The 24,888-nt window shown below is 32.0% G+C and overlaps 1 protein-coding gene across 1 annotated transcript; it reads right to left on the reverse strand.

Moving 5' to 3' along the window:
* Window positions 1-595: 595 nt before the first annotated feature.
* LOC21388122 (serine carboxypeptidase-like 45) lies at window positions 596-10,258 on the reverse strand. Its single transcript, XM_024162240.1, has 10 exons — window positions 9,933-10,258; window positions 9,732-9,833; window positions 8,967-9,062; window positions 8,680-8,772; window positions 8,529-8,599; window positions 7,252-7,536; window positions 7,018-7,142; window positions 1,386-1,478; window positions 1,147-1,264; window positions 596-898 (listed from the first exon to the last, which is right to left on the reverse strand). The coding sequence occupies exons 1-10, from the start codon at window positions 10,174-10,176 to the stop codon at window positions 749-751; spliced, it is 1,377 nt and encodes a 458-aa protein (XP_024018008.1). The 5' UTR covers window positions 10,177-10,258; the 3' UTR covers window positions 596-748.
* Window positions 10,259-24,888: the final 14,630 nt, after the last annotated feature.

A 24,888-nucleotide genomic window follows, 5' to 3' on the forward strand; every position in this document is an offset into this window, starting at 1 on the left:
CAACGAGTCTTGCTCGGTGGCCCGTTTCCGCTTGGAAAAGTGCACGTTTCCGCTTGGAAATATAAAATAAAAAAGAAAGAAAATAGTGAAAAAATATAAAGTTCTGGGGAAAAAAATTAAGTGAAAAATAAAAGATAGAAAGAAAGGAAAATAAAACCACCAAAAAGTCAAAAAAAATCAAAATCAAAAGAAAAAGTTTAGTATAATATCTGAAAAAAAAATAAAGTTAAGAAAAAAAATAAAAAAGAAAGAGAAGAATGAAAAATATAAAATTCTGGGGGAAAAAATAAAATGAAAAAGAAAAGATGAAAAGAAAATAAAAAACCAGTAAAGAGTCAAAAAAATATCAAAATCAAAAGCAAAGAAACAAAAATAAATAAATAAATAAACCAAAACGAGTGTTTTGGTTGAAAGGACTGTTCATTGGACAGTGCTTTTGGAAATTTATAATATAGTTAGATATAGATAGACTAGACACACGAGAGAAAAAGGGATGCGAGGATATAAAATTCGGAGAGGTGCCTAATGAAATAGCAGAAACTAGTAAATAGCGTACAATTACTCATCTTCAACTATGATAAGAAAGTGATACAACTGATGTGCACAAGTTTTGATGATTTCAATGACAAGCTGGCGAAGAATTTGAAATGTGAAATGTGAAAGGTTATAATGGGATTCCACACTTCAAGCTGCTCTAAATTTTCTCTTTTGTTTGTTAAAGTTCACGGAAGAAGTGTTTCTGAAATTTTTAGAAAGCTTCCGGCAGAGGTTTTCCTGCTAAAAACGCATTGAATAGAACAAGAGATCTCTCTGGCTGTGAAAAGGGAGCTTCATGAGATGCTCCCCTAATAGTTGCATAAGACAAAATATCACCGTACACTTGTGTCCAACCAGCAACCTATATGAAGAAGTTTGGAAAGGAGACAAGTCATATAATAAAACTAGAGCTATTAGAGTATTTGACACATTTACCCTTAAAAGTTTTACTGAATTGGCATGTTATAAATTTTTAAGTTTGGTTAATTAGCCCTGAATTTAAAAAGTATTTCAGAGGGCTTCCTCTAAGTTTGTTTGATATGGATCTTTCTACCTAAGAGTGATTTTCTCTTTTGAGCTTTTTGAAAAAATTTAAAAATCATCGCTAACCTGTTTTCCTTCAAACCAGGCTCTGTAAGGCACAGTAGTGTTTAGTGCCAAGTCCTTTGCCAATCCATTTACCAGAGTTCTTGACCCAGTTAGTGGGAGAACTGAGTCTTGGTCTCCACTGTAATTTGACAATAGCAGAAATTTACTATTATTAAAACAAGATTACTTTGCATTTCAAACATCATGAATATTATAAAATTTAAATACAATTGGGTGAATTTTATGGCTTCCCTAATTACCTGTAAACTAAAACCCTGATTCCAGACTTGACAAGGGAACCAAGGACGTGAATTGTTGGTATTTCAAGGTTTTGCATATCATACCTGACGACACTGAAGTAAGAAGCATAAAAAATACACCCACAGTCAGAACAATGTGAAAAACACATATTGATTAAAGAACGAAAAAGAGAACTTTCTTGTTTGCTTCATTACATGATTTAGTTTTGATATGATGGGAATGCTATGCTTGTGTTGTTAATTCACTAAAATTCTCCTAAAGTCTTAAGCTAGTTATTACGGGAAGAATAACAGAATGGAAAAATGAATCTTTCATTCATTCAGAAAATAATGTTACAAAACCTCAGTTTTATATACAAACTAATTAACAAGCTTGCTGAGTAAGTTTAACAAACTAACAACTTGCTGAGTAAGTTGTACAAACTAACAAGTCTAACTAACTGACTCTAAAACTCCTCCTCAAGATGGACTGTGAATGTTTTTAACAGCCATCTTGGACAACAAAGGAAACAATAACGTTGAAGGCAAAGCTTTGGTGAACATATCTGCCAATTGATGCTTGGAGCTGATCGGCATGAGTTTAAGAAAACCAGCAGAAACTTTATCACGGACAAAGTGACAGTCAATTTCAATGTGCTTTGTACGTTCATGGAAGATCGGATTAGAAGCTATATGCAAAGCAGCCTAATTATCATAAAAAAGAAGAACATGACCATCAAGAGTCACAAAAAAATCTTTCAACAATTGTTGAATCCAAACAAGTTCACTGGTGGTGACAGCCAAGGCCCTGTATTCGGCCTCAGCAGAAGAACGAGATATGGTGGACTGCTTCTTTGCTTTCCATGAAACCAGTGAATCACCAAGGAACACACAGAAACTAGAAACATATTTCCTGGTTTCAGCACAAGAAGCCCAATCAGCATCGGAGAAAGCACGGAGCTGCAAAGAAGAAGTGGAAGAAAAGAATAAACCCTGACCAAGGGTTGTCTTGAGATAATGAAGAAGTTTATGTGCAGCTTGTAAATGAGGGACCCGAGGCTGCGACAAAAACTGACTCAACTTGTGCACTGCAAAAGTGATGTCAGGACGAGAGAGTGTGAGATAAAGAAGACGACCAATGAGACGTCTATATTGGGAAGTATCTTGGAGAAGCTCTCCAGCGGTAGCAGTGAGTGAAAATTTAGGATCCATAGGCAGGGAGGCAGGTTTAGACGCCAAAAAACCAGTGTCCTCCAGAAGCTGTAAAGTATACTGCCGCTGTGAGAGGACTATCCCACATGAGGAACGGGCAATTTCAAGGCCAAGGAAGTACTTCAATGGTCATAAATCCTTCAACTTAAAAGAACCGTGTAAGAAGGCCTTGATAGAATTAATTGTATCCAGAGAAGACCCGGTGAGAACAATGTCATCCACATATACCAACAAAGCAACAAAGGAAGACCCGGTACCTTTAGTGAACAATGAATAATCAAACTTGGATTGCTGAAAACCAAACTGAATTAAAGAGTGCGAAAACTCGGAGTACCATTGACGAGAAGCTTGTTTCAGGCCATAGATTGACTTGTGCAACTTGCAAACCCATTTGCCAAGAGAAGCAGAAAACTCCCCCTGACGTTTGTACCCAAGTAGCAAATCCATGTACACTCCCTCAAATAGGTCACCATTAAGGAAGGCATTATTAACATCTAGTTGAGCCAAATGCCAATTGTTAATGGATGCCAAGGCTAGTAATACCTTCACAGTAACTAACTTAGCCACTGGTGAGAAAGTATCAATGTAGTCAACACCCTCTTGTTGAGTGTAACCTTTAGCCACCAAACGGGCTTTGTAACGCTCAATGGAACCATCGAATTTGTGCTTGATCTTATACACCCATTTGCAACCAATAGAGTGTTTGCCGGGAGGTAACAAAACAACAGACCAAGTGTGATTAGACTCCATAGCATCAAGTTCGGACTTCATATCATCACGCCAATGTTGAAAAGGAACTACTTGATGATAAAACTGGGGCTCAAAATGTGAAGAGACAGCCATAGCAAAGGCTTTATGTGAAGAGGAAAGAGAGTTATATGATAAGTAATTAGACAGGGGATATAAAGTGTTGGAAGGGGAAGGATGGGAAAAGTTGCAATGAAAATCCTTGAGATAAGATGGGGTTTTGGTAGGGCGAGAGGAACGCCTAAGAGAAACTGGATGAGAATTCTGAGGTGAAGAGGGCAGTGAAACACCAGATTGGGCAGGAGAAGAAACTGGGTTAGTTGAAGTGGGAGATGGGAAATGATCAGAGGCCAGGGATGGAAGAACTATATCAGGGAAAGGGTCAACAGGATGTTCATGAACAGGAAGAAAGGAAAAAGGAAAAACATGTTCATGAAACACAACATCTCTGGATATAAAGAAACTTTTACTGTTGAGGTCAAAAAGCCTATACCCTTTCACACCATTAGGATAACCAAGAAAGACACACAATCTAGCACGTGGATCAAACTTCGTACGATGAGAGGATAATGTGGAGGCAAAAGCAAGACATCCAAAGACTCGCAATGAATAGTAGTTGACTGGCCTTTTAAACAGGAGCTCATATGGTGACTTGTCACTAAGTAGGGGAGATAGTGTCCTGTTTATAAGAAAGGTTGTAGTCATGACACACTCAGTCCAAAAAGTAATTGGAACTCTGGATTGAAAAAATAAGGCCCGAGCCACATTGAGTAAATGTTGATGTTTGCGTTCAACAACCGAATTTTGTTGTGGAGTTTCTACACAAGAAAATTAGTGCAAAACTCCCTTATCATGAAAAAGTTCTGTGAAAGCCAATTCCTTAGCATTATCTGACCGAAAGTTTTTGATCTTCACATGGAACTGAGTCTCAACAAAATTAAAAAATCTGGGTATAGCTGTAATCACGCCAGACTTGTGTTTCAGCAGAAAAATCCAAGTAAACCTAGTGCAGTCATCATCAATTGTCAAAAAATATTAATATCCAAGTGCACTAATATGATAGGGACCCCATATATCACAATGGACCAAGTCAAAAGGTAACTGAGACATGTTATTATGAGAAACAAAAGACAAACGCCTTTGTTTTGCTAGAGGACAAATATAACATGGTTCATCATTATTACACCTGAAATTATCACACTGTAATTGAGGAGCTAAAGTACTCAACCGTTTGAAAGACAAATGGCCAAGTTTACTATGCCAAACGTGAGCTGACACCTTATTAACGTGAACTAAGGAATTAGAAACTGAAAAATTCTTATGACTCAAAGATTCAGAAAGAAATTCTCGAGTTGAAGATTCTGTATTCAACACATATAGTTCTTTAACTTTATCACCCTTGCCAATCATCTTTTGATTGTTGGAGTCTTGAATGATAAAGTGGTCAGGAAAGAAGCTTACTACAAGCTGGGAATCAATCATAAGTGCACTGACAGAGAGTAAGTTGAAATAAAACTGAGAAACAAACAGGACATTCCTGAGAATCAAGTGAGAATTAATCTGTACATCTCCGGACAAACTGACTGCAATTCAAGTATTATTAGGCAGGGTCACAGTAAAATCCTTTAGAGGCCTCACGAATAGAAATAAGTTGGCATTTGAACAAATATGCTTAGACGCACCTGAATCAACTATCCAATGATCTAAAAAAGGATAGTTAATTCTCTTTGAAACACAAGAACAAATACCTGTCAAGATTGAAGAAGAAGAAGCATTTGTTGGAGTAACATCCTTCACAGAAGTGGCCAGATGACAAGATAACACTGTCATCAACTGCTGGTATTGATTATTGCTCAAAGTTTTGAGAAAGCCTCCTATAGCTCCATCTTCGGGATTCAAACTGGTTTGAGAATCAGGCTGACCAGATGCTTGGTTGGCAACAACATTTTGAAACTTCGGCCTAGGCTTATAACCTGGTGGATACCCATGAATTTTGTAACATTTCTCAATGGTGTGTCCATGAAAATTACAATGAGTGCAGAAAGGCCTCTCTTTCCTCTGTCCCTTATTACTTCCAGAATTCTGAAAGACAGAACTAGTAGGATTAGCCCGTTTAGAACTATCATGATTGGCTGCAAAAGCCAAGCTGGAAGCATAATCCACTCCTGAACTATTGTGAGAAACAACACTGCGTTGACGTTCTTCTTGAGAAAGAAGAGCAAAAACTTTGTTGATAGGAGGCAACAGATCAAGAAGAATAAGTTGTCCCCTAATTTGAGCAAAGTTGTCGTTTAATCCCATAAGGAAGGACATAACGTACTCTGCTTGATAGAACTGATTCAATTCCTTGACCCCTCCACAAGAACATTTTCCTCAGGAACAAGAAGGTTTGAAATTGCTCAGTTCTTCCCACAGCGCCTTCAACTTCGTGAAATATACACCAATAGATTGCTAATTCTGAACATGATTCACTAATTCTCGGCGCAATTGAAAAATTCTAGGGCCATTACTTTGTTGAAAACGATCTCGAAGATCAATCCAGATCTCAAAGGCAGAATCGGAAAACAACACACTAGCAGAAATTTCTTTGGAAACAGAATTAAGAATCCAAGAAATAACTATGTTATTATTCCGAATCCAAGAATTTAGAAGATTTGCATCCGTACCGTCTGGGCGCATAATGGAACCATCGATGAATCTGAGTTTGTTCTTCACAGATAAAGCAATCATCATCGCCCGACTCCAAGATGTATAGTTGTCACCAGTAAGCTGGTGCAAAACAAGTACAAGCTCTAGGCTATTAGAATGATGAAGGAAGAGAGGATTCATCGGATCTTCAATGGCAGATCTGCCATGTTGCGAATTGGAGGAACCGAAAGAAGGAAATGCTGAAGACTCCATGAATGCGCTTGTATGAACAAGGAATCAAAGGAAAAATCAAGAAAGGAACAAAGATCTCTGGTACGAACAAGGAATCAGAAGGAAAATCAAGAATGAAACAAGGAAAAATCAAGAGGATTTGGGTTGCGGAAAAATACGCTCTGATACCATATTACGGGAAGAATAATAGAATGGAAAAATGAATCTTTCATTCATTCAGAAAATAATGTTACACAACCTCAGTTTTATATACAAACTAATTAACAAGCTTGCTGAGTAAGTTTAACAAACTAATAACTTGCTGAGTAAGTTTAACAAACTAATAAGTCTAACTAACTGACTCTAAAACTAGTCCCAGGTGAATGAAAATTTTTATTTATGGAAGGCAGTAAATCTCTCTCTCTCTTCATGGAATAAAAATAAATGACAGAATTTTTTTAAATAAGTTAGTAAATAGAAGTAAATTCTCTATTTTCTAGATTTACCACATGACAAAATTTAGTAAATCTAGGAATTACTCCTTAACAAAATAATTCGGGATTTACCTGATTAGTCAGGACTAATTAATCCCCTTCGGATGTGGTCATGACAATATGAAGTACAAAATGGGAGAATATATTAAAACAAATTCCCACACATATGTGACTTGATAACAAACTAGGGACCACGTGCTTTTACACTATTTAGTTTACCAATATGAAGGGATTTGTGAAGCTTTATGGAATCCAATTCATTTTCATGATTATGATTAGGAAGACAAGTTTGTTTAGTTGGTTTCAAACTGTTAGTACTTAGAAAAAGTTTAGACAGTTACTTGCTGCAAACTGTCCATTCAGTTACTCCATGAAGCTCAGCATGAAAAGCCTTCTGCACATCTTTTCTGTTTAAGTATTTGGTCGTTTGATCTTCCACACACACATCAATCTTTGCTGTTTCTTGCTGAAAATGAGATGAAATCCGAATTAGTTACAAGTCTATAGACTTCTCAATGCTTCAAAGCACTATAATGAAAATTTTGTATACATATGAAGGTGAACAAAAGCCTCACCAGATGATTAAGCATCAGAGATTGAGTGGAAACTGAGGATAAACAGACATCGAGAGTAACATCGTACAAATCGACGAATTTACTCACTTCCTTAAAGGCTTGTCTCCAAACTCCATAGCAAGCAGGGCTGACACTGCCAATGATCTGAATTTGTCTTCTGTACGTGGAATAATTACACACTAATGTGGCACTTTCATAACTTGAATCTGATATCAATCCGTGAGACCAAAAGAACTCCGCGCGCGAATTGAAATCAGTGTTGAATTCCAGAAGAGGATTACCTATCTGAAGCATAAATAATCTCACTTTATAATCCCACTAACATGAAAGGAAAAGGAGATTGGGATTTGGCACCTTTGTCACTTACGTTAGAAATCAATAATTTGATGAAAACTATCACCCAAAAGTCAAAAACATTCATGTCAGATCATCAAGAACTAATAAATCTGTAAGTGAAAGCGTATTTGAATTCATATTGACTAATTTCTCTCTAGAGTCGTGCAGTTTGTCTTCCAGATCAACACGTTTTCTTAGAGAACCCTTTAACTTTCTCTGTACTCTCTCTGATGATGGTTGTCAAAAGGAATGAAATGTTACGTGTGATCTGGAGACCATAACTGTCATTTATTGATAACTTTCATGTTATCTTTTAGTATTTCTATTTTAGTCCATCATAAAAATAGAAATTACCCTTAAGTCTCTACACATTAAAGGCTCACACCCTATTAGATATATTAAAATCCAAAATATCAAAACCTTAGTAGATCACTTTTAATTGGGTTTAACCTTATATGATAGCCCGCAACAGATAATTATTCACATATAAACCCAACGTTAGATTAAGGATCCAACAACTTAAACATTCCACGCTTTGGCAGTGTGTCCATTGGACTTTTATTTATTGCAATTAATCCCTCCAACTTGTTAAATTGTTGTAATGCGACTCATTTTACAAATTTTATTCTGAATTCTAATTGGATCTTGAGGTATTGAGAATTGGAGAAGCGAATCTTGTATTAGGATTTGAATTAAGATTATGGAATTTTTAGTCCGACATATGCTTTCTCATCGCCAATTTAATTCACCATCAGCAAAATGTGCCACATTGCAAACGTTTAGTAAGTTCTTGGTATAAATTTTTCTAGTTAAAAAAATCTCATCGCCAATTTAATTCAGCATAAAAGTTTAGGGAAATGTTGTCAAAATCTTAAAAATTCAGGGAGAAAATGTGCAAAAAAACCTAAAGAAGATCATAAGAAAAAGTTCATATCACTCACTGCTATTCCTTTCAGACTAAAGTTTACTTTTGATTCGACAATAAGTTGTGCAAGCTGTGGAACATAATGCCCTGTTAACAAACACAATTGTTTTATTAATTCAGACAGTTTTCCAATTACATAGATTCTTTTGATAGGGTCAGAAAACTACCTGCATAGCTCTCTCCTGTGATGAAAAAATCCCTGCTTTTGTACTCCGGGAATTCGAGGAACCAGCGCCGAAGGAACTCAAGATTATCATGTGCTGAAAGGAACAGTCCAAGAACAGAGTATACAAAAGAAAAATGTCAAATAATGGGCACACACATCTGCATATTTATACAACTCATTGAAACATTTATTTAAGGCTTTAGACAGTCAATGTCTAAGAAGAAATTTGTATATTGAATACACAAAGTTCTATTAATGACTCAGAAGTTTAATGTAGAATGTAGATACCAGTCTTCCCATCATTCACTTCTGTGTAGAATGATTGATTAGCCGAGTAGGAAAAACCAACTCCTGCAGGGGATTCCAAGTACAGCATATTTGCCCCTGTAGGAAGAATACTCAAAAAAAAAAAAAAAAAAAAAAAAAAAAAAAAAAAAAAAAATTTTTTTTAAAAAAAAAAATGGTAAAAAAAAAAAAAAAAAAAAAAAACACACAAGTAAATTATTTTTCATAAAAACAATGGTTTAGAATTAACCATAACACCGAGCAACACCAATCAGACATTGAAACCACTGTTAAGTAATTAGCATAAACAAAATTTAATTTCCGCAACTTGAATCTGCAGCTATGGGAAAGAGAAAAACTGTAGTAGAGAATCTTTAACCCCCTTTGGTTAGTTAGTTTGAATTAAAGTTGATTTGGACATTTTTATTTGAATAGAAAAATTTAAACTGTATAGTTTAAATTGTTGTTTGAATTGGTATTTGGATGTATAGTTAAAATTTTAATCTGAATAAGAAATAAAATTTAAATTTTTGTTTAGTATGTGTAAAAAGCAGAGGGAATGAGCACATTTTTACTATTTAGAAATTTGAATGGTTGAATTTAAGGGAAAAACTAAATTTTAAGTTGGACAGTTCAATTTGATCTAAGCGGGAAATATAATTCGGTCTGCGTACTTGTCAAACACGAATTCAAACTGTGCTAACTGTTGAAACTGAATTAAACTGAACTAAACCGGTAAAACAAACATGAGCTTAATTAATTTGTTACCTTTATTCCAGCTATAATCATTCTTAAGAAGAATATTTCCACTTGGTTTAAAGGGTCCATGTTCACAAAAAGCCCCAGCTCCAACGGAAGAACAACCAGGCCCTTCATAAACCAAAAACCAATATTATTGTCACAAGAATCCAACAGAAAACTAGTACTTACAACAATAGAAAAATACAAAAATGAGTACAAATTACTCACCTCCATTTAGCCAGAGAACAAGAGGCTTTGAAGCAGGATCAGTTTCAGCTTCAACAAAGTAGTAAAAGAGTGATCTTTTTGTGCTTTCATCCACAGTTATATAGCCTGAATACTGTTGGAAACTGACTTGAGGCTGTCCTGGTAAACTGATGATTTTAGCAGCTTCCGAAATGGAGTTCCAAGTTATCAATATTTCGATAAGAGTTCTTGCAAATATAGTCCATGGCTGAGATCTCATATTCATAATGCGTGATAAGAAGAAGAAGAAGTAGAAAGCATGAATAGCCAGAGTGTAGAATATTTTATGATTTTTTTTTAACTCTCAGACGAATACATCATGGTTAAATATCTCTTTTTATTCTGGATTCCAGCCTTTTCTTTTGTACTGATTCTGGTATGTCAATTATTTGATTATTTTAGTAGTGACATGTGATTGTGGTCACTTGTTGGTGAGTTTTATTGGACTAATTCATCATTAAAGGGAAGACAAATATTTAAGAAGAAACCACTTTGATGCTTTACAGATATATTACTAATTTTTATGTTTCTGAATTTGACTTTTAAGATTCTAGTTTATTTCCTTTGTTTCAAGACCTAGTGATGTGATTTGAACCAACAAAGATCAACGGATCTTTCAAATTTTTCTTGGTAGTTGCTCTATAAGATGGAAAACCCTACACAAATCACGTGGAAAATTTTGTATTAATTGAATAATGCTTGTATTCCACAATGTGAATAAGTTGCTTTTGTTTCCAAGCCTAGCGAAGTATTCTCTTTCTTCTAATTGGTTGAACAAATTTATTGACATGATAAATAATATATATTTGGATTTTCTTTCGAAAGTTATAAAAGTTTCAGGCAATTCATTTCTTTTAGATTTTTAACATTTTTGCCTTTTAACTTTTAGAGCTCGACAACATATCCTCTAAATTTTTAATTTTTACATTGTTTCCCCTCAATTGCTAAATATTTTCACTGTGCATCAATTTTATCTTTCTTATATTCGGGTGTTGATTTAAAACTTTGAGTGATTTGTGTTACTTTAAGACTTCGAAAGATTTGTCTCCTTTTTTTTTTCTCGTCTACTGGCCCTTAGAATGGAGTATATTGCAACAATATTCTTCCAAGTTGTGGGACTAAAATATTAAAATTAAAAATTAGGGGGTAAGTTATAAAAAATCAAAACAATTCAAATGATAAAAGTGATAAAGTTTTTTTGAATATCAGGAAAATGATTAATGGAAGTAGATAGTTGGATCTCTGGTACTTTTTGGATCACGGTATAATATACCGATTGACTAAAGCTGAAATAAAAAGGAAAAATCACTTGGGATAAGATATGGTTTTCCAGCTATTGACAAAACTTCACCGCAAGTGGGGCACTATATGGTATTGGAAAATCGTTATATTGCCCCAACATTAGATTCTGTTCACATGCATTACTTCAACTCTAGGTTAGAATAAAAACAAAAGTAGTGACGCAAAATATCAACCATTGTGTTGTATATACAACTATATATATATATATATATATAAATTGTCTCTAATTCAGTACCGGATTAGAACGACACGTGTTTATTTTTATTAAAAATATGTATATTTTCTTTTAAAAATATGTATATTTTTTCTTCCTATAATTTATTTAAACACCTATATACATATTTTAAGATGAAATATATATATATTTAAATAAAATATACATGTGTCATACATTTGTGCTAATTTATTTGACGGGCTTTTTACACTCATTCCCCTTGTATTCTCTGAAAACAACAGAGATATCCTCTTGATGAAAAATTGTCACCCCTATACGCTTAATTCTGTTAAGTTTATATTATATAAAATGACCAAAACACCTCAGTTAATATTAGTCAATAATTCAGAACACCAAATCCCAACCTTTGAATTTTAGTTCTATACAAAAAAAACAAAAAAACAAAAAACCAAAAAACCAAAAAAAACAAAAACAAAAACAACGAAAAATAAAACAAACCCCCAACCTAACTAGGGGTGTCAATTCGTGTCACGTGTCGTGTTCTTATCATTTTTTAATTGTTTATTTCTAAATTTGTAGTCAATCTGAACACGATCCGTGACACGAAATTTTATAAAAAAGCGCAACACGAACACGACATGGTCACTTTACGGGTTGACACGATACGACATGAAAATGACTCGTGACACGAAATTGACCCGTGAACTCAAAATTGACACGAAAATTGTATTTTTTTTATTTTTAGTTTTTACATATTATAAATAACTTAAAATTCATAACACACTAAAATACAATAACATCCATTAAAATTAAGCAAATAATAGTATAAGATTTTGAGTATAACTATCATGATATCGCAAGTTCATAATAAAATCAAAAATATGTAATGAAAAATATATGTATTTTTTAGTTTTTTATGGGTTTCGTATCGTGTTCGGGTTAGGTGGGTCAAATCCGAAATTAACCCGTGTTTTTCGTGTCAATTTCAGGTCGACCCAATTTTGACCTAAAATTCGTGTTCTTTTCGCGTCATGTTGTGACCCATATTGCCGACCCTACACCCAACCCAACCCAAACTATTGCTCATGCTCCCATGCCCTGTTGCCCCCAACCTGCGTCCTCGTCAGCCTCTCCTCTCCCAACCCTCACCCCTATAGGCCCCTAAAATCCATCACACCCCCCACCTATGTTAGCCCTACATAGAATCCGTGACCCACCATGATCCATGAAGATCTACAACCATAACATTCGAGCGTGTCAAGTCAGTGTCAACCCGTCCCCAGTTTTGGCATGACCAGTCCACGCCCACCCCAGGAGATTTGCAAGTTCACCCTGCGAGCAAGGCCTCTATCAAGCCCATCTATTTGCCGGTAAGGTCGCATCGTGAAGTTGTCCCAGATAATTAGTGTAATTCCTAAGAAATTCATAAGTATAAATCGTGAAATTAATCAAGATTTATACAATGAATTTCTTAGTATACTTCAGTTTGACCTCAATGTAGTTCGTGATTACGGTTTTGAATTAAATAAATTGTTAATACTTTTGTTGAATTTTGATTTTTATAAAAATATAAATCTTGCAAACTCATCAAATTTTAGATGAAAAATTCTTTAATACGTTGTCGAATTATATCAACGTTATTTTATGATGGGAATTAAAGAAATTTAATTTGTTATAGTTATCAAAATTTCATTTGTGAAAAGTTCATCACATACAAAATTAAGAGTGAACGTAACGAGATTTCTGACGATAGAGATTCCAGTAAAATTTAAAAATAAACGCTGATTGAAATCACAAATTTCTATATAAATAATGAATTATTCTAGAGATCAGAGTAATTAATCTATGAATCAAGATTAATTACAGAAGGACTTAGAATTATCGATAATAGATATTTCCCTCTAACTATGAAGTTACGATAATAATAAATTTATCAAGCCAAGTTAATAATGCAATACAGTTAATAGGAGTTCATGGGTACTATCACTACGCAGAGTATACTGAAATAAATACTAACAGATAAATTACTGATGATTTGATTTTTAGAAGTCTACGTAGACATAGGTGTCCCTGATCCCACGGTCTAGATTTAGTTAGATTTAAAGTCAATGGCTAAGATTCAAGTTGGTAAAAAAAAAAAAGGAAAAGAGAGAGAGAGAGAGAGAGAGAGAGAGAGAGAGATTATGAATTGTCCGGATTACCTATGGGTAGTCAGGAAGATTATCAAATTTTACATGTGATAAGTGATAAGATAGAAATTAAACTCAAAATGGCATAGAGAGCCCTTAAATAAGAGCTTAAAAAGGTGAATGAGTGAAGTGGCCAGTGGTTAATAGAGTGTAAACCTTCTCTATCATCATTAGCTTCATTAACTAGTGGTTAATAAAGTGCAAAGCTACTCCATCATCATTAGCTTCATTAACTAGAGCTAGTGGTAAAACAATGCAAAATAGATTTTCAAAATTTTCCGCTCTCCCCTCGCATTGTGGCCGAATTTTTGGAGCAAAAGTAAGAAGTAAAACTTTGCAAATCAGCCCCCTCCTAAGCTTTTCTATAAATACGTGAGGATTGAATAAATTTTTTTTTACCATTCTCTTACCTTCTCTCTCTATTTTGGAAGAAAGAAAAACTCTCTTTTCTCCTCTCCTAGCCGCCCCTCTCTCCTCACTTCACTCTCAAAAATCTTCCTTCATCAATCTCAAGACACATTCACCTATTAGCACAAAATTTTGAAGAGCAAGTTTAAGTGTTATGGGTACGATTTGTGTTGATTCTCCTAATTCCTTCAAAGTTGTCACTTTTTCAAACTAGAGTCTAAAGTCTCGTTCATTTCGCGGATTCGAATTTTCAATTCGAGTTGAGATGTGACATTTTCTGATAGCTTTTTATTATAGCAGAAAAAGTTAAATGTGACATTTTCTGAGAGTTTTTTACTGTAGAAATGTAAAACTGAAAACTCGAATCGGTGAAATAAACGAAACCTAAATGTTAGTTTTTCTTCTCTTGGAGAATAGATCAACCTAGAGGAAGGAGTAGGATCTCAAGAAAGGGGTTTTTCAAGCAAGGTAGAGGATCAAAACCCTTCTAGTATAAAAAGCTCAAATACTTGGTGATGTGAAGAGATTTGGTGTTTTTGACTAAGTTGTTGCCTCAAGAGTTGCGATTTCGTTTGGATATTAAAAGAATATGATGAGGGTTGAGAATCTAATTGTTTTATGATGTGTTCAAGGACTTGAAACGTGGAAAATGCAAAAAGATAAGGTTTTATTGGCAGACTAGAAATAGTCTTTGTGAAAATGTGACTTGTTCACTAGTTTTGACATGAGAATAAGACTTGGCATGAGAAAATGTTATTTTACTTATATGTGATAATCAAAGGTCTAGGACGTTTGGTACAAAAATGAAAACATGACAAAACCGAGACTTGAGCAAAAACGGTACCTTCTAAAAAACGTGGCTCCTTGAAGTTGACATAGTTAGAGGCCTAATTAGTTTTAGGTTCATGGAATAAAAGTTGGAAATCTCAATAAATGGAACAAGTTTTATGAAGAAACCTTTGTCCAATTCGGATTAAAAAGTATAAGAAATGATAGTTACAATTTAAGTACCTTTAAGAGGATCAAATCAAGTTTAGCGTAATAGCAAAACAACTTACATGAAGAAAGTTTTTACATATTCTATTTAGGTTAAGAGTTATAGAGTGTACAAAGATTATTGGCCAAACTTTGATCGAGGTGAAATTACCAATATGGTGAGATTCTGCAAAAGGTCTTGTATAGTATTTTATTCCCTTAGGAAAATGAGCTTATTGGTGAGAAAAAGTCTAGTTTGGCCATAGAGCCAAAAACGTTAAATAATTCCCGCTAACTAGTTGAAGTTGTAAATTTAGGAAAGTTGATGGTCAATTTGTAAAAGAGAGTCTAAAACCTATTTTATGCAGTAAGAAACCTCGAAAGTCATAATTAGAACCCATTGGTTACCTAGGAAGCCATTAGTGTCATTTTAACCACAAGGGTAAAATGGTCAATAGACATTAAGTTTCGAGTTTTAGCTTACGGCGCCTTAAGGGCTAAATATTTGTGATAGAAAATACTTAGAATTGTCATAAACCAGTTAGAGGTAAAATGATAATTTTCTCCGATGATAGAATCATCAACCGAGACTAAAGACTCTAATCTAACCCAAATTACTTAGAAGACCAAAAGTAACTTTAGTTTGACCTAATCATGGCAAAGAGGCTAAAATGGACCCAAGTGCCGAGGAAAAGAGACTCTACGTGACGAGGTTACAGTCTGAAACTTAGGTAATCTAACATGATCTCTAGAGAAATTAAGAATTAAGCTTAAGTATAAGAAAGCTTAGAGCCCAACAGAGTTACGAAATCTAGGGATGAACTGCTTATGAGAATTAATTAAATTAATTTTAGGACTCGTAAGTTAGCTAATAAAGTGAATTTAGTTATGTTAATAACCAATTAATTAATTAGTATAATTACTTGACTAATTTGTCTTATAAAATGAATTATTTAAGTAACGGGAATACTTAATCTGACTGGTTAATAAAGTTTTAGGATGAATTAACTAGTTAATTAGTGAAATTAATTAGTTAATTTACTTGGAGAAATGTGGCTAAATTTAGAAGGAGGATAATTGATTACGTTAATTAATCCTAGAATTTTCTATAAGACTTAAGTCATAAAACTTAAGTAAATTAGAAACTTGAAAATAAACTGACAATCATTGTCGATGTCATTTGAGCACAAAACCTACGACGTTGAAAGAGTGGTTTGCTGTGAAATACGTTAAGTGCAACCATCCAGATGAGTACAAACCTCACATACAGTATGAATGTATTTAAAAATAAGCATGAGATATTGTTTGCTTTGTTATGCACAAATTCTCTGTGAATGCTAAGTATGACGATGAGGTATGTTATGTATGATGATGTTTCCCTCTGAAGTTTAAATTTGCATTTATTATGCTCATGTGACATGAGCACAATTACATGTTGACCTTAATAAAGGGTTAAGGTAATGAAGATAAGTGTCGTGTCACCTTCCGATCTTGGGAGATGGGAGGTTAAAATTCCTCCAACCCTTGGTGACGTGGAGGTTAACTAAATAAATTAATTATGACCTTCGGTGTAGTCAGACTAAAATGTTTGGGTAGCTTTCCCAGCACCCTATTAGTCACGCGCAAGCGGTACGAGTACATGGCCCTGATGATAAAATACTATTTTATAATCAAACGTAAAGTGTCATGCATGTCTCTATGATATTATGCACATAAATATTTTGTCAGAATATTTGTACTTATTGAGATTTAAATCACTAAGTTGTTAATGTTGTAGTTAAATTGGGCGAAATCCTAGACCTCATATGTTTTTTATGGATTGACTCGAGGGCACGGAAAGATGGGGACGCGGGTGTTGGATACTTCTATGTAATAAAACTCTGCACTAAGATAATAAGTGTCGTGCCACCTTCTGATTTTGGGAGATGGGAGGTTAAAATTCCTTCAACACTTGGTGACGTGGAGGTTAACTAAATAAATTAATTATGATCTTGGGTGTAGTCAGACTAAAATATATGGGTAGCTTTTCCGGCACCCTATTAGTCACACACAAGCGGTATGAGTACATGCCCCGATGATAAAATACTTTTCTGTAATCAAACGTAAAGTGTCATGCATCTCTTTATGATATTATGTGCGCAACTTTTTTGTCAGAATATTTGTACTTTGTTAATGTTGTAGTTAAATGGGGTGAAATCCTATACCTCATATGTTTTTGATGGACTGACTAGAGGGTACATAAAGATGGGGACGCAGGTGTTGGATACGTCTATATAATCAAACTCCGCACTAAGATAATAACGTTTGGTTGGAGAATTCAAACCATGATTTGAATCTTAGTTCATGGTTTGTTACAGTATTTTCTCTCACAAAAAATACACATAAATCGAAAATGATTCTAATCACATGATTTTAATCCATGAACCAAATGTCTCATTAAGTTTATTTTTGAAAGTTTAGGTTCAGTTATTATTTGAGGTGGTGATGACGTGTATTACAATCATACATGTCTTAGAAATTAACACTTAGGTTAAAAATATATATATGTCTTGATTATATATATGCATGATTTTTGTCTTGAAAAATTCTTTCAGATTTTATTTGAATATACAAAAATATATTATATTCTATTTATTTTAGTCTTGACGTTTTGTTAAAAAAGTGTGAGAGGAATGAAATTCAAGCAATATGAAAAAACATCAAAACTCCAAAATAAAGCTTTTTTTAAGTGCTCTGCTGTGCATAATATTTTTGAAGACAACACAAAATTGTCTTTTGTTGCATTAATTTACAAGTGCACAAAATCAAAAAAGTAATATAATAATGAGTAAAAATATCATCCCACAGATATAACAAATTTACTAAGTACTAAAATAAGGTAATTTTTACTTTATTTGAGGAAATGAAAGATGGATTTTTCTAATTGATTTTGATTAAAATGATAAAATTTAAAATATTGAAGTAATAAAACGAATACTAAGCTATGCAAAAATAACATAGTTTATATTTAAAGGATTAAACGATAATAATGGAAATGTTAAGAATCATGATTTCACCAATATTAATTGGATTTAATTTATTTAAATGTTACTATGATTTTGAGATCATATTAAATTGATGGTCGAATCCTCTCTTGTTTCATGTATTCTTTCTCAAGTTATACACAAAATATACATTTTCATAAAAATCCACTATATCTCTGTGTAAATTAAATTATAAAAATATTTATTAAGTTAAATGGATTAAAAAATGACCATAAAAACATATAGTTATATCTCTATGTTATCTCAAATGTTACAGTATTTATTTTAAAGCTATGTCACAAAAATCTCCTCTCGGTTTCATTTTGACCCTCATTTCATTTAAAAAGTTGATCAGAAATTTTAAAAGCATTACGTCTAAAAATAAATACATCAACTTAATATGACAATGATTATAACATTTCTAATAAATTAAATCCTCATAATATGACTACATCATTATCCCGACAAAATTAAACTTGGAACATAATTATAATTGAAGTAACATAACAAAATAATTCAAACAACATTTTCATAATTAAAAAACACTAAAAAAATAAAAGCCGAGTTTAAGTACAAATACTAGTAGCGGATACAATCTTTGGACCTATTTAGTTTGCTGATTCGAGTTTTTAATTCGAGCTGGGATGTGACATTATATGAGAATTTTTTACTGTAGTAAAAAAGTTAGATCTGATTGTTTATAATAGTTTTTTACTGTAACAAAACTTAAATTCTAAATCAAATCGATGAAATGAACGGGGGCTTAGATCTCCTTCGAAAATCTCCTAACAAGATCTGAAACTTCTCCTCCACAAACTAAACTAAAAACTTAAAAACTAGAAATTAAAAACTGAAACAAAATATATTTTTTTTAGAGCTTCTCAGCTCAAAATTGGATGCCCCATCCCTTCAGTCCAGAATTCTATTTATCGGCATGGGCTTTAAGACGGGAGAAATAGTAGAAAATAGGCCAATATGAAAACCTTAAGAAAGTATATAGGCCAATTTTTAGTTATAGAAATTAATATGCCATAACTTGTCAAGTTATGGTTCATAACTAGATAAGTTATGGATAAACTTGTCAAGTTATGGTTCATAGCCAGACAAGTTATGGACAATTATGGATAATAACTTATCAAGTTATAGTTCATAACCAGACAAATTATAAATAAAAACAATAATTTAACCTATTTATTAACTTATATAAACTATTAATTTATTAATTTTAATTTATCTCAAATCTTAACATATTTCTCTCTTTCTCTCTTAAGACTGTGCCATGGAGAACTTCTGAGGTCTTTATACACAGGCCCATGCTCTTGAGAGAATTATTCACCTAATCTGTAAAGCCGCATTTCAAATTACTCTACCTCGGAATAAGTTGAACGCAAGGCTGGAATGCACTTCAGACGACACGTGGCGTTTTTGGATTGGCTAGTGCATGTGATGCGTGGGACCAGCTGCTAGTGTCGCGACGGGAGTGCTTGAAGGGCTGGCGCGCGGGACCCAGGCGCTGACGCCAGGACAGGCTGAAGGGAAGTGCGCTCCACGTGGCGATTGCCGGTTGGGCAGAACAAGTGTGCACTGACGCGGTGGGGGACAGCTGGGACACGTGGTATGCGCGGAGCGAAGGGAGAGCTGCGCAGCTGACTCGGTGGGACCTGCGCCCTGACGCCACTCACTTCCTGTAGGGGTTGTGTAGCACGCGTCGTATTTGGACCATCCAAGCTGTAGATCCAACGGCCTGATTCAATTCCCAAGTTAATAAAAAATAAAATTATAATTATTTATATTAGTATATATATTAATAGTATTTAAAATACAAAATGTGGTCTAAATTTACCAATTTTTATACCGTTTGGCATGACTCTAAATTTTAAATACTATTAAGATAAAAATAAAAAATTAAGTGTGTTTGGAAAGAAAATTCGTAATTAATTCGAATCATGATGTATTGTTATAGTATTTTCTCTCATAAAAAATATACGTAAATTAAAAATAATTTTAATCTCATGATTCTAATTCATGAACTAAACGTCTCTTAAAAGATTCAGAAGTATGTATTCAGAATGAATCATTTTTATTTTACGTGAAAAAAATACTGTAGAAAATTATAAATCATAAACGAATATAAAAAATAAACGTCCCTTAAATAAATTAAAACTAATAAAAAATGTATAGAAATAAATTAAGATCTCAAAAATTAAGCTGATTTTCGCATAAAATTAACGGTAAAATAACTCTTTTTTACAGAGTGATTATCTTTAAAAAATCTTTCAGATTTTATTTGAGTATATATATATATATTTGTCTTGATTTGTCGTTCAAAAAGTATGGGAGATTCAAACTAATCTTTCAAATTTAAAAAATCCTTTGTAGTTTATAAAAATTAGATTTGTAGTTAATGACTTGTGCTTATATTATCTAATTGTGAGTCAAATTTTCACGTTTGACTTTAATTTTATTTAAATTTCTTTAATTGATGTAACGCTTGGCAAAAGTAACGCTTTAAATGGACTTTTCCTTGATTACGTATCCCTTTTTGCTTTTCTTTATCTTTTATCATTTATTTATTTATTTATTGGTGATAACATTGAGTGGCATCATTTTTGTTCAATTTTATAGTTGTGTCTAATTTTTATTTTGTTGACAAAAGGAAATGATATTATCTTATGCATATAAAGGGTTATTTAATAGTTTTGTTGATTACATTGTTTGATTGTTGTTTGGATTTAAGTTATAAGATGTGGTTTCTATATGCGCATCCTTACTGCTGAAATTTTAAAAAAATTTATGTCTTTATTGTTGATATTTTGCTGAGCATTTGCTATTTTAACCCTCATTCTTTTTACTGTTGCTCATTTTCTTTTAACTCTTTACATTGCTCTATTTATTTTCTTATTGTAGCCAGAGCTGGCTCAAGGTCAGTTGGGGCCTTAAGCAAACATTTTAAAGGAGGCATTTTTTTTTTTATTTGCGACAATTGTTTAATGTTTTACGATCATTCTTTTTTACAACAATATTTTTTTTCTAAAGAAGAATTTTATTATTTTGGTCATTATATTATGTATTTTTTTACATGTTTAGTTAACTTGAAATCCTATAAATTTTGAATCTAAATTTAGTTTTGGTTGAATAGAGATGATTACTGGTCTTTCTCAGCTCAAAATTAAAAGGTTAGTTTCTTATTCTTCTAATAGTTTTTAACCAATTATATTTTTTATACAACTATTATAATTTATATGTTAGAAATGGTTAAGTTTTAGCCCAAAAAGACTACCATATGCTCAACTAATATAAAGAATGATAGTTTTGCATCATTTAGCCCCTTGTTTGGTTTATATTTTTTATTATATTTTATTTTTTCTCTTTTATTTTAACGTTTAGTTTTTTGTTTATATTAGATATTATTCTTGAAAGAAGAGGGAAGACACAAACCACTACTTTAAAAAAAAATTTGAAAGCAATTAGTGGCGCTCTAGAAAAACCTACATTTAAACCATGTTTATGAGGTTGTCCATTTCGTGTTTCCTCTTTTATTTTGTCTTTTTTTGTTTGCTTGATTTGTGATGCTTATTATTTCTTATTATTCATTTATTAAAAGTATATAAAAGATGAATATAGAATCCAAAAAAGAACAAAAATAGAAAAAAAAAAATTAGGGTAAGAAGTGATAAAAATAGGGGTAAAAAGGATTAAATTCAAAATAAATAAGTTGTAGGAAAAAGGGACCAAATGCAAAAGTTGAAGTTTCAGGGAAAATTTTTTTTTAAAAAAAAGTATAAAAATCAAGCAAAATGAGAAAATGAATAAATTTTAGGGCAAAAAGAACTAAATGAAAAAAAATCAAGACAAAAATAAAACAAAGGTCAGACAAGGTAAACTAAACAAATAAAACAGTTTTAGAGCAAAAACAAAAACCCAAACGAAGATAAAATAAAATAAAATTACATAACATAAATAGAAAATGGTAAAAAAAGGAATAAAATAAATAAATAAATAAATTTTAAGGCAAAAGGAACCAAAACGGGAAAAAAATAAATTTTTAAGGAAAAATGTATAAAAATAGTGAAAAAGGACTAAAATGGATAAACAAATAAGTTTAAGGAAAAAGGAACCAAAATGAAAAAAAAATTCCAAGACAAAGAATTAAAAAAAAACCAAAATATATAAATAATTAAGTTTTAGAGTAAAAGGAACCAAAACAAAATAATAATAATAATAATAATAATAATAATAATAATAATAATAAAATCTCAGGGTAAAAAAAGATAAAAATAAAGAAATAAATAACTTTTAGGATAAAAAGCTAAAATGAAAAGTAAAATAAAATTCCAGGACAAAAATTTTAAAAAATAGGTAAAAAATAAAAAGGCTAAAATGAAGGAATAAAAATGTTTTTGGGGAAGGTAAAATGAAATCAAAATGAAGAAATAATGTTTCAGGGCAAAAGTTAAAAAAAAAAAGGTGAAAAAAATAAACTAAAGAAATAAATAAGTTTTTTTTTTTTTAAAAAAAGAAGAAAGAAATAGAATTTGCGGACGAAAATAAAGAAAATGGTCAAAGAAAAAAAACAAAAATAAAAAATAAAAAAAATTTAAAATAAAAGAAACCAAAAAAAAAAAAAAGTCTTATGATACCAAAAGAAAGTTCTTGATAGAGCCTCAATGGAAAGAAAGGGTGGGGAAATAGCTCCTTTCCTTCTGATTGTGGAAGTGCAAAGAGCAAAGCTTAGAGGATTTCCTTTACAATTTTGTGAGTGAGAAAGTGATAAATGTAATATTTAAAGTCTCGTTCAATTTATTGATTTAAGTTTTTAATTCGAATTGAGATGTGATTTTATGTTAGAATGAAAAAATAAATAAGTTTTATGGTAAATACTAAACGAAAAGTAATATAAAATTATATGATAAAAACTTAAAAAAATTGGTAAAAAAAAGTAGCTTAAAAAATAAAAAAATAAAAGCATTGACTTGACATGAAAAAAGGAGGTGCATTTCTATCAAAACGGCGAAATGTGCCCAACATTAAACCACTTTCGACGGTCGAATCAAGTTTATCAACGGACTTAATGCACAAATCAGTTCAAAATAAATAAATGAATATAATAAATAATATTATAAATGATTATGGTCGTCGGATCAAACTTATCAATGGTCTTGATGCATGCGTGAACAGTACACATAGACCAAGGAGAATGGAGCAACAGGTATGCACCAGGTGGATCCCGCCATGATTAGCCAATTAAAATGCAAAATGTAGCGCTCTTGCCAGCCACTTTCCATCAGCTTTTGATTTCATGCATCGTGATCCACGTTAGCTCGTGTTTTCCATAAATAATATTCTGACACGTGATAAACTAAAAGAATTAACCATTAACGCAATGACACGTGTATTCTACTGAAGAAAACACCCAATTAAAGCTTGACACATGACATCCAAAAGAAGATAAAGGGGTTGTACTTTTGCATTTTTGAGTTAGGGTGACTTGAGTGATAATCTTGAGTTGAGTTTGAGTTATAACTTGAGTTGAAGTTGTAGCTTGAGTTTGTATTTAGATGTGCACATTTGAGTTATGATTTGAATTGAGAATCTTTTTGAGTTTGTGTTTGGGTCGGCCAAAACTTAAATTTGTATTTAGATAATATTTTAATAAAAACTCAATGGTGATGAAAAATTTTAATATAGTATATGGGTAGAGTTTTATTTGTCTTTCCGCTGTGAATACATAGAAAAAAAAATCATCTCAATCAGAATTGAAACGAAAAAGTTATGACATTTTTAAGAAAAGAAAAAATATTATTTATTAACTTGAATTCAAGTTTATGAACTCGAGTTAAAGGGGAAACTTGAACTCGAGTTTAACCTCAAACTTGAGTTCAAACTCAAAATTTACAAAAAACCATGAACTTAAATAAAGTTGTAACTCAAGTTCAAACTTTTTCTGAGATTTCATTGCAAAAGAACAACCCCAAAATAACTTTACAAGTTATAGTTCAATAGTATTATGTGTCTTGATAAATAGTAAGTGCATTCACATTTAATATATAATTATAGATATAGATATTATATGTATATATATAGCATTGTGCATTGAAATGAAATTTTAAAAAAAATAAATATCCTACTATACCATTCAAAACTAACAAAATAACACACTACATCAAATGAAAAAAAACAAATAACAATAAAAATAAAAAGGCAACAAAGTTAAAGTAATGATACTAAACCTTCTCCACCAAAAAGAAGTATACTTCTCCACTTCAATAATTTTCAAAAGTTTTTTTTTTTTTTTTTTTTTTTTTTTTGAGATTGAATCAAACTTTCTATTTCTTTTTTGTCTTTTGTCTATGCAAATTTTCTAGTGAACATATTTATTCTTAAAACTTAATTTGGATATGCATGAAAACCATCAACACAACAATAACAAAAAATAAAATGGCTAATTTAAAACTCAAAAAATAATAATCAACAAGTTAATAAAAAAATGAATAAGAAAGGTATAAGTTAGAAACTTGTAAAATTTAAAAGTAAAATAAGATGATAGAGAGAATATATTGTTGTTGTGAAAAATGGAGAATTATTAATGCAAATATAAGAAAAGGAAAAAGAAATATAATTTCCTAAATAAAAAAGAAAGAGGGCAAAAAGATTGACATTAGTTTTTATTTTTTATTTTTATTTTTTATTTTTTTACACAAAAGAAAGGTTTACAGTTTAATTGAGTTCTTTCCTGTATCAAGATACTTGTTAAAGGTAAATCATCTTCTTCTTTTTTCTTTTTTCTTTTTTTTTTTTAAGTTGCCGTTCAAGATTTCTAATTTTGAAAATCTCAATCCTTATTAATTATCCTATATATAAGGATA

The sequence above is a fragment of the Morus notabilis genome, unplaced genomic scaffold, assembly GCF_000414095.1.
Source record: "Morus notabilis unplaced genomic scaffold, ASM41409v2 Scaffold106, whole genome shotgun sequence".
NCBI classification, from domain to species: domain Eukaryota; kingdom Viridiplantae; phylum Streptophyta; class Magnoliopsida; order Rosales; family Moraceae; genus Morus; species Morus notabilis.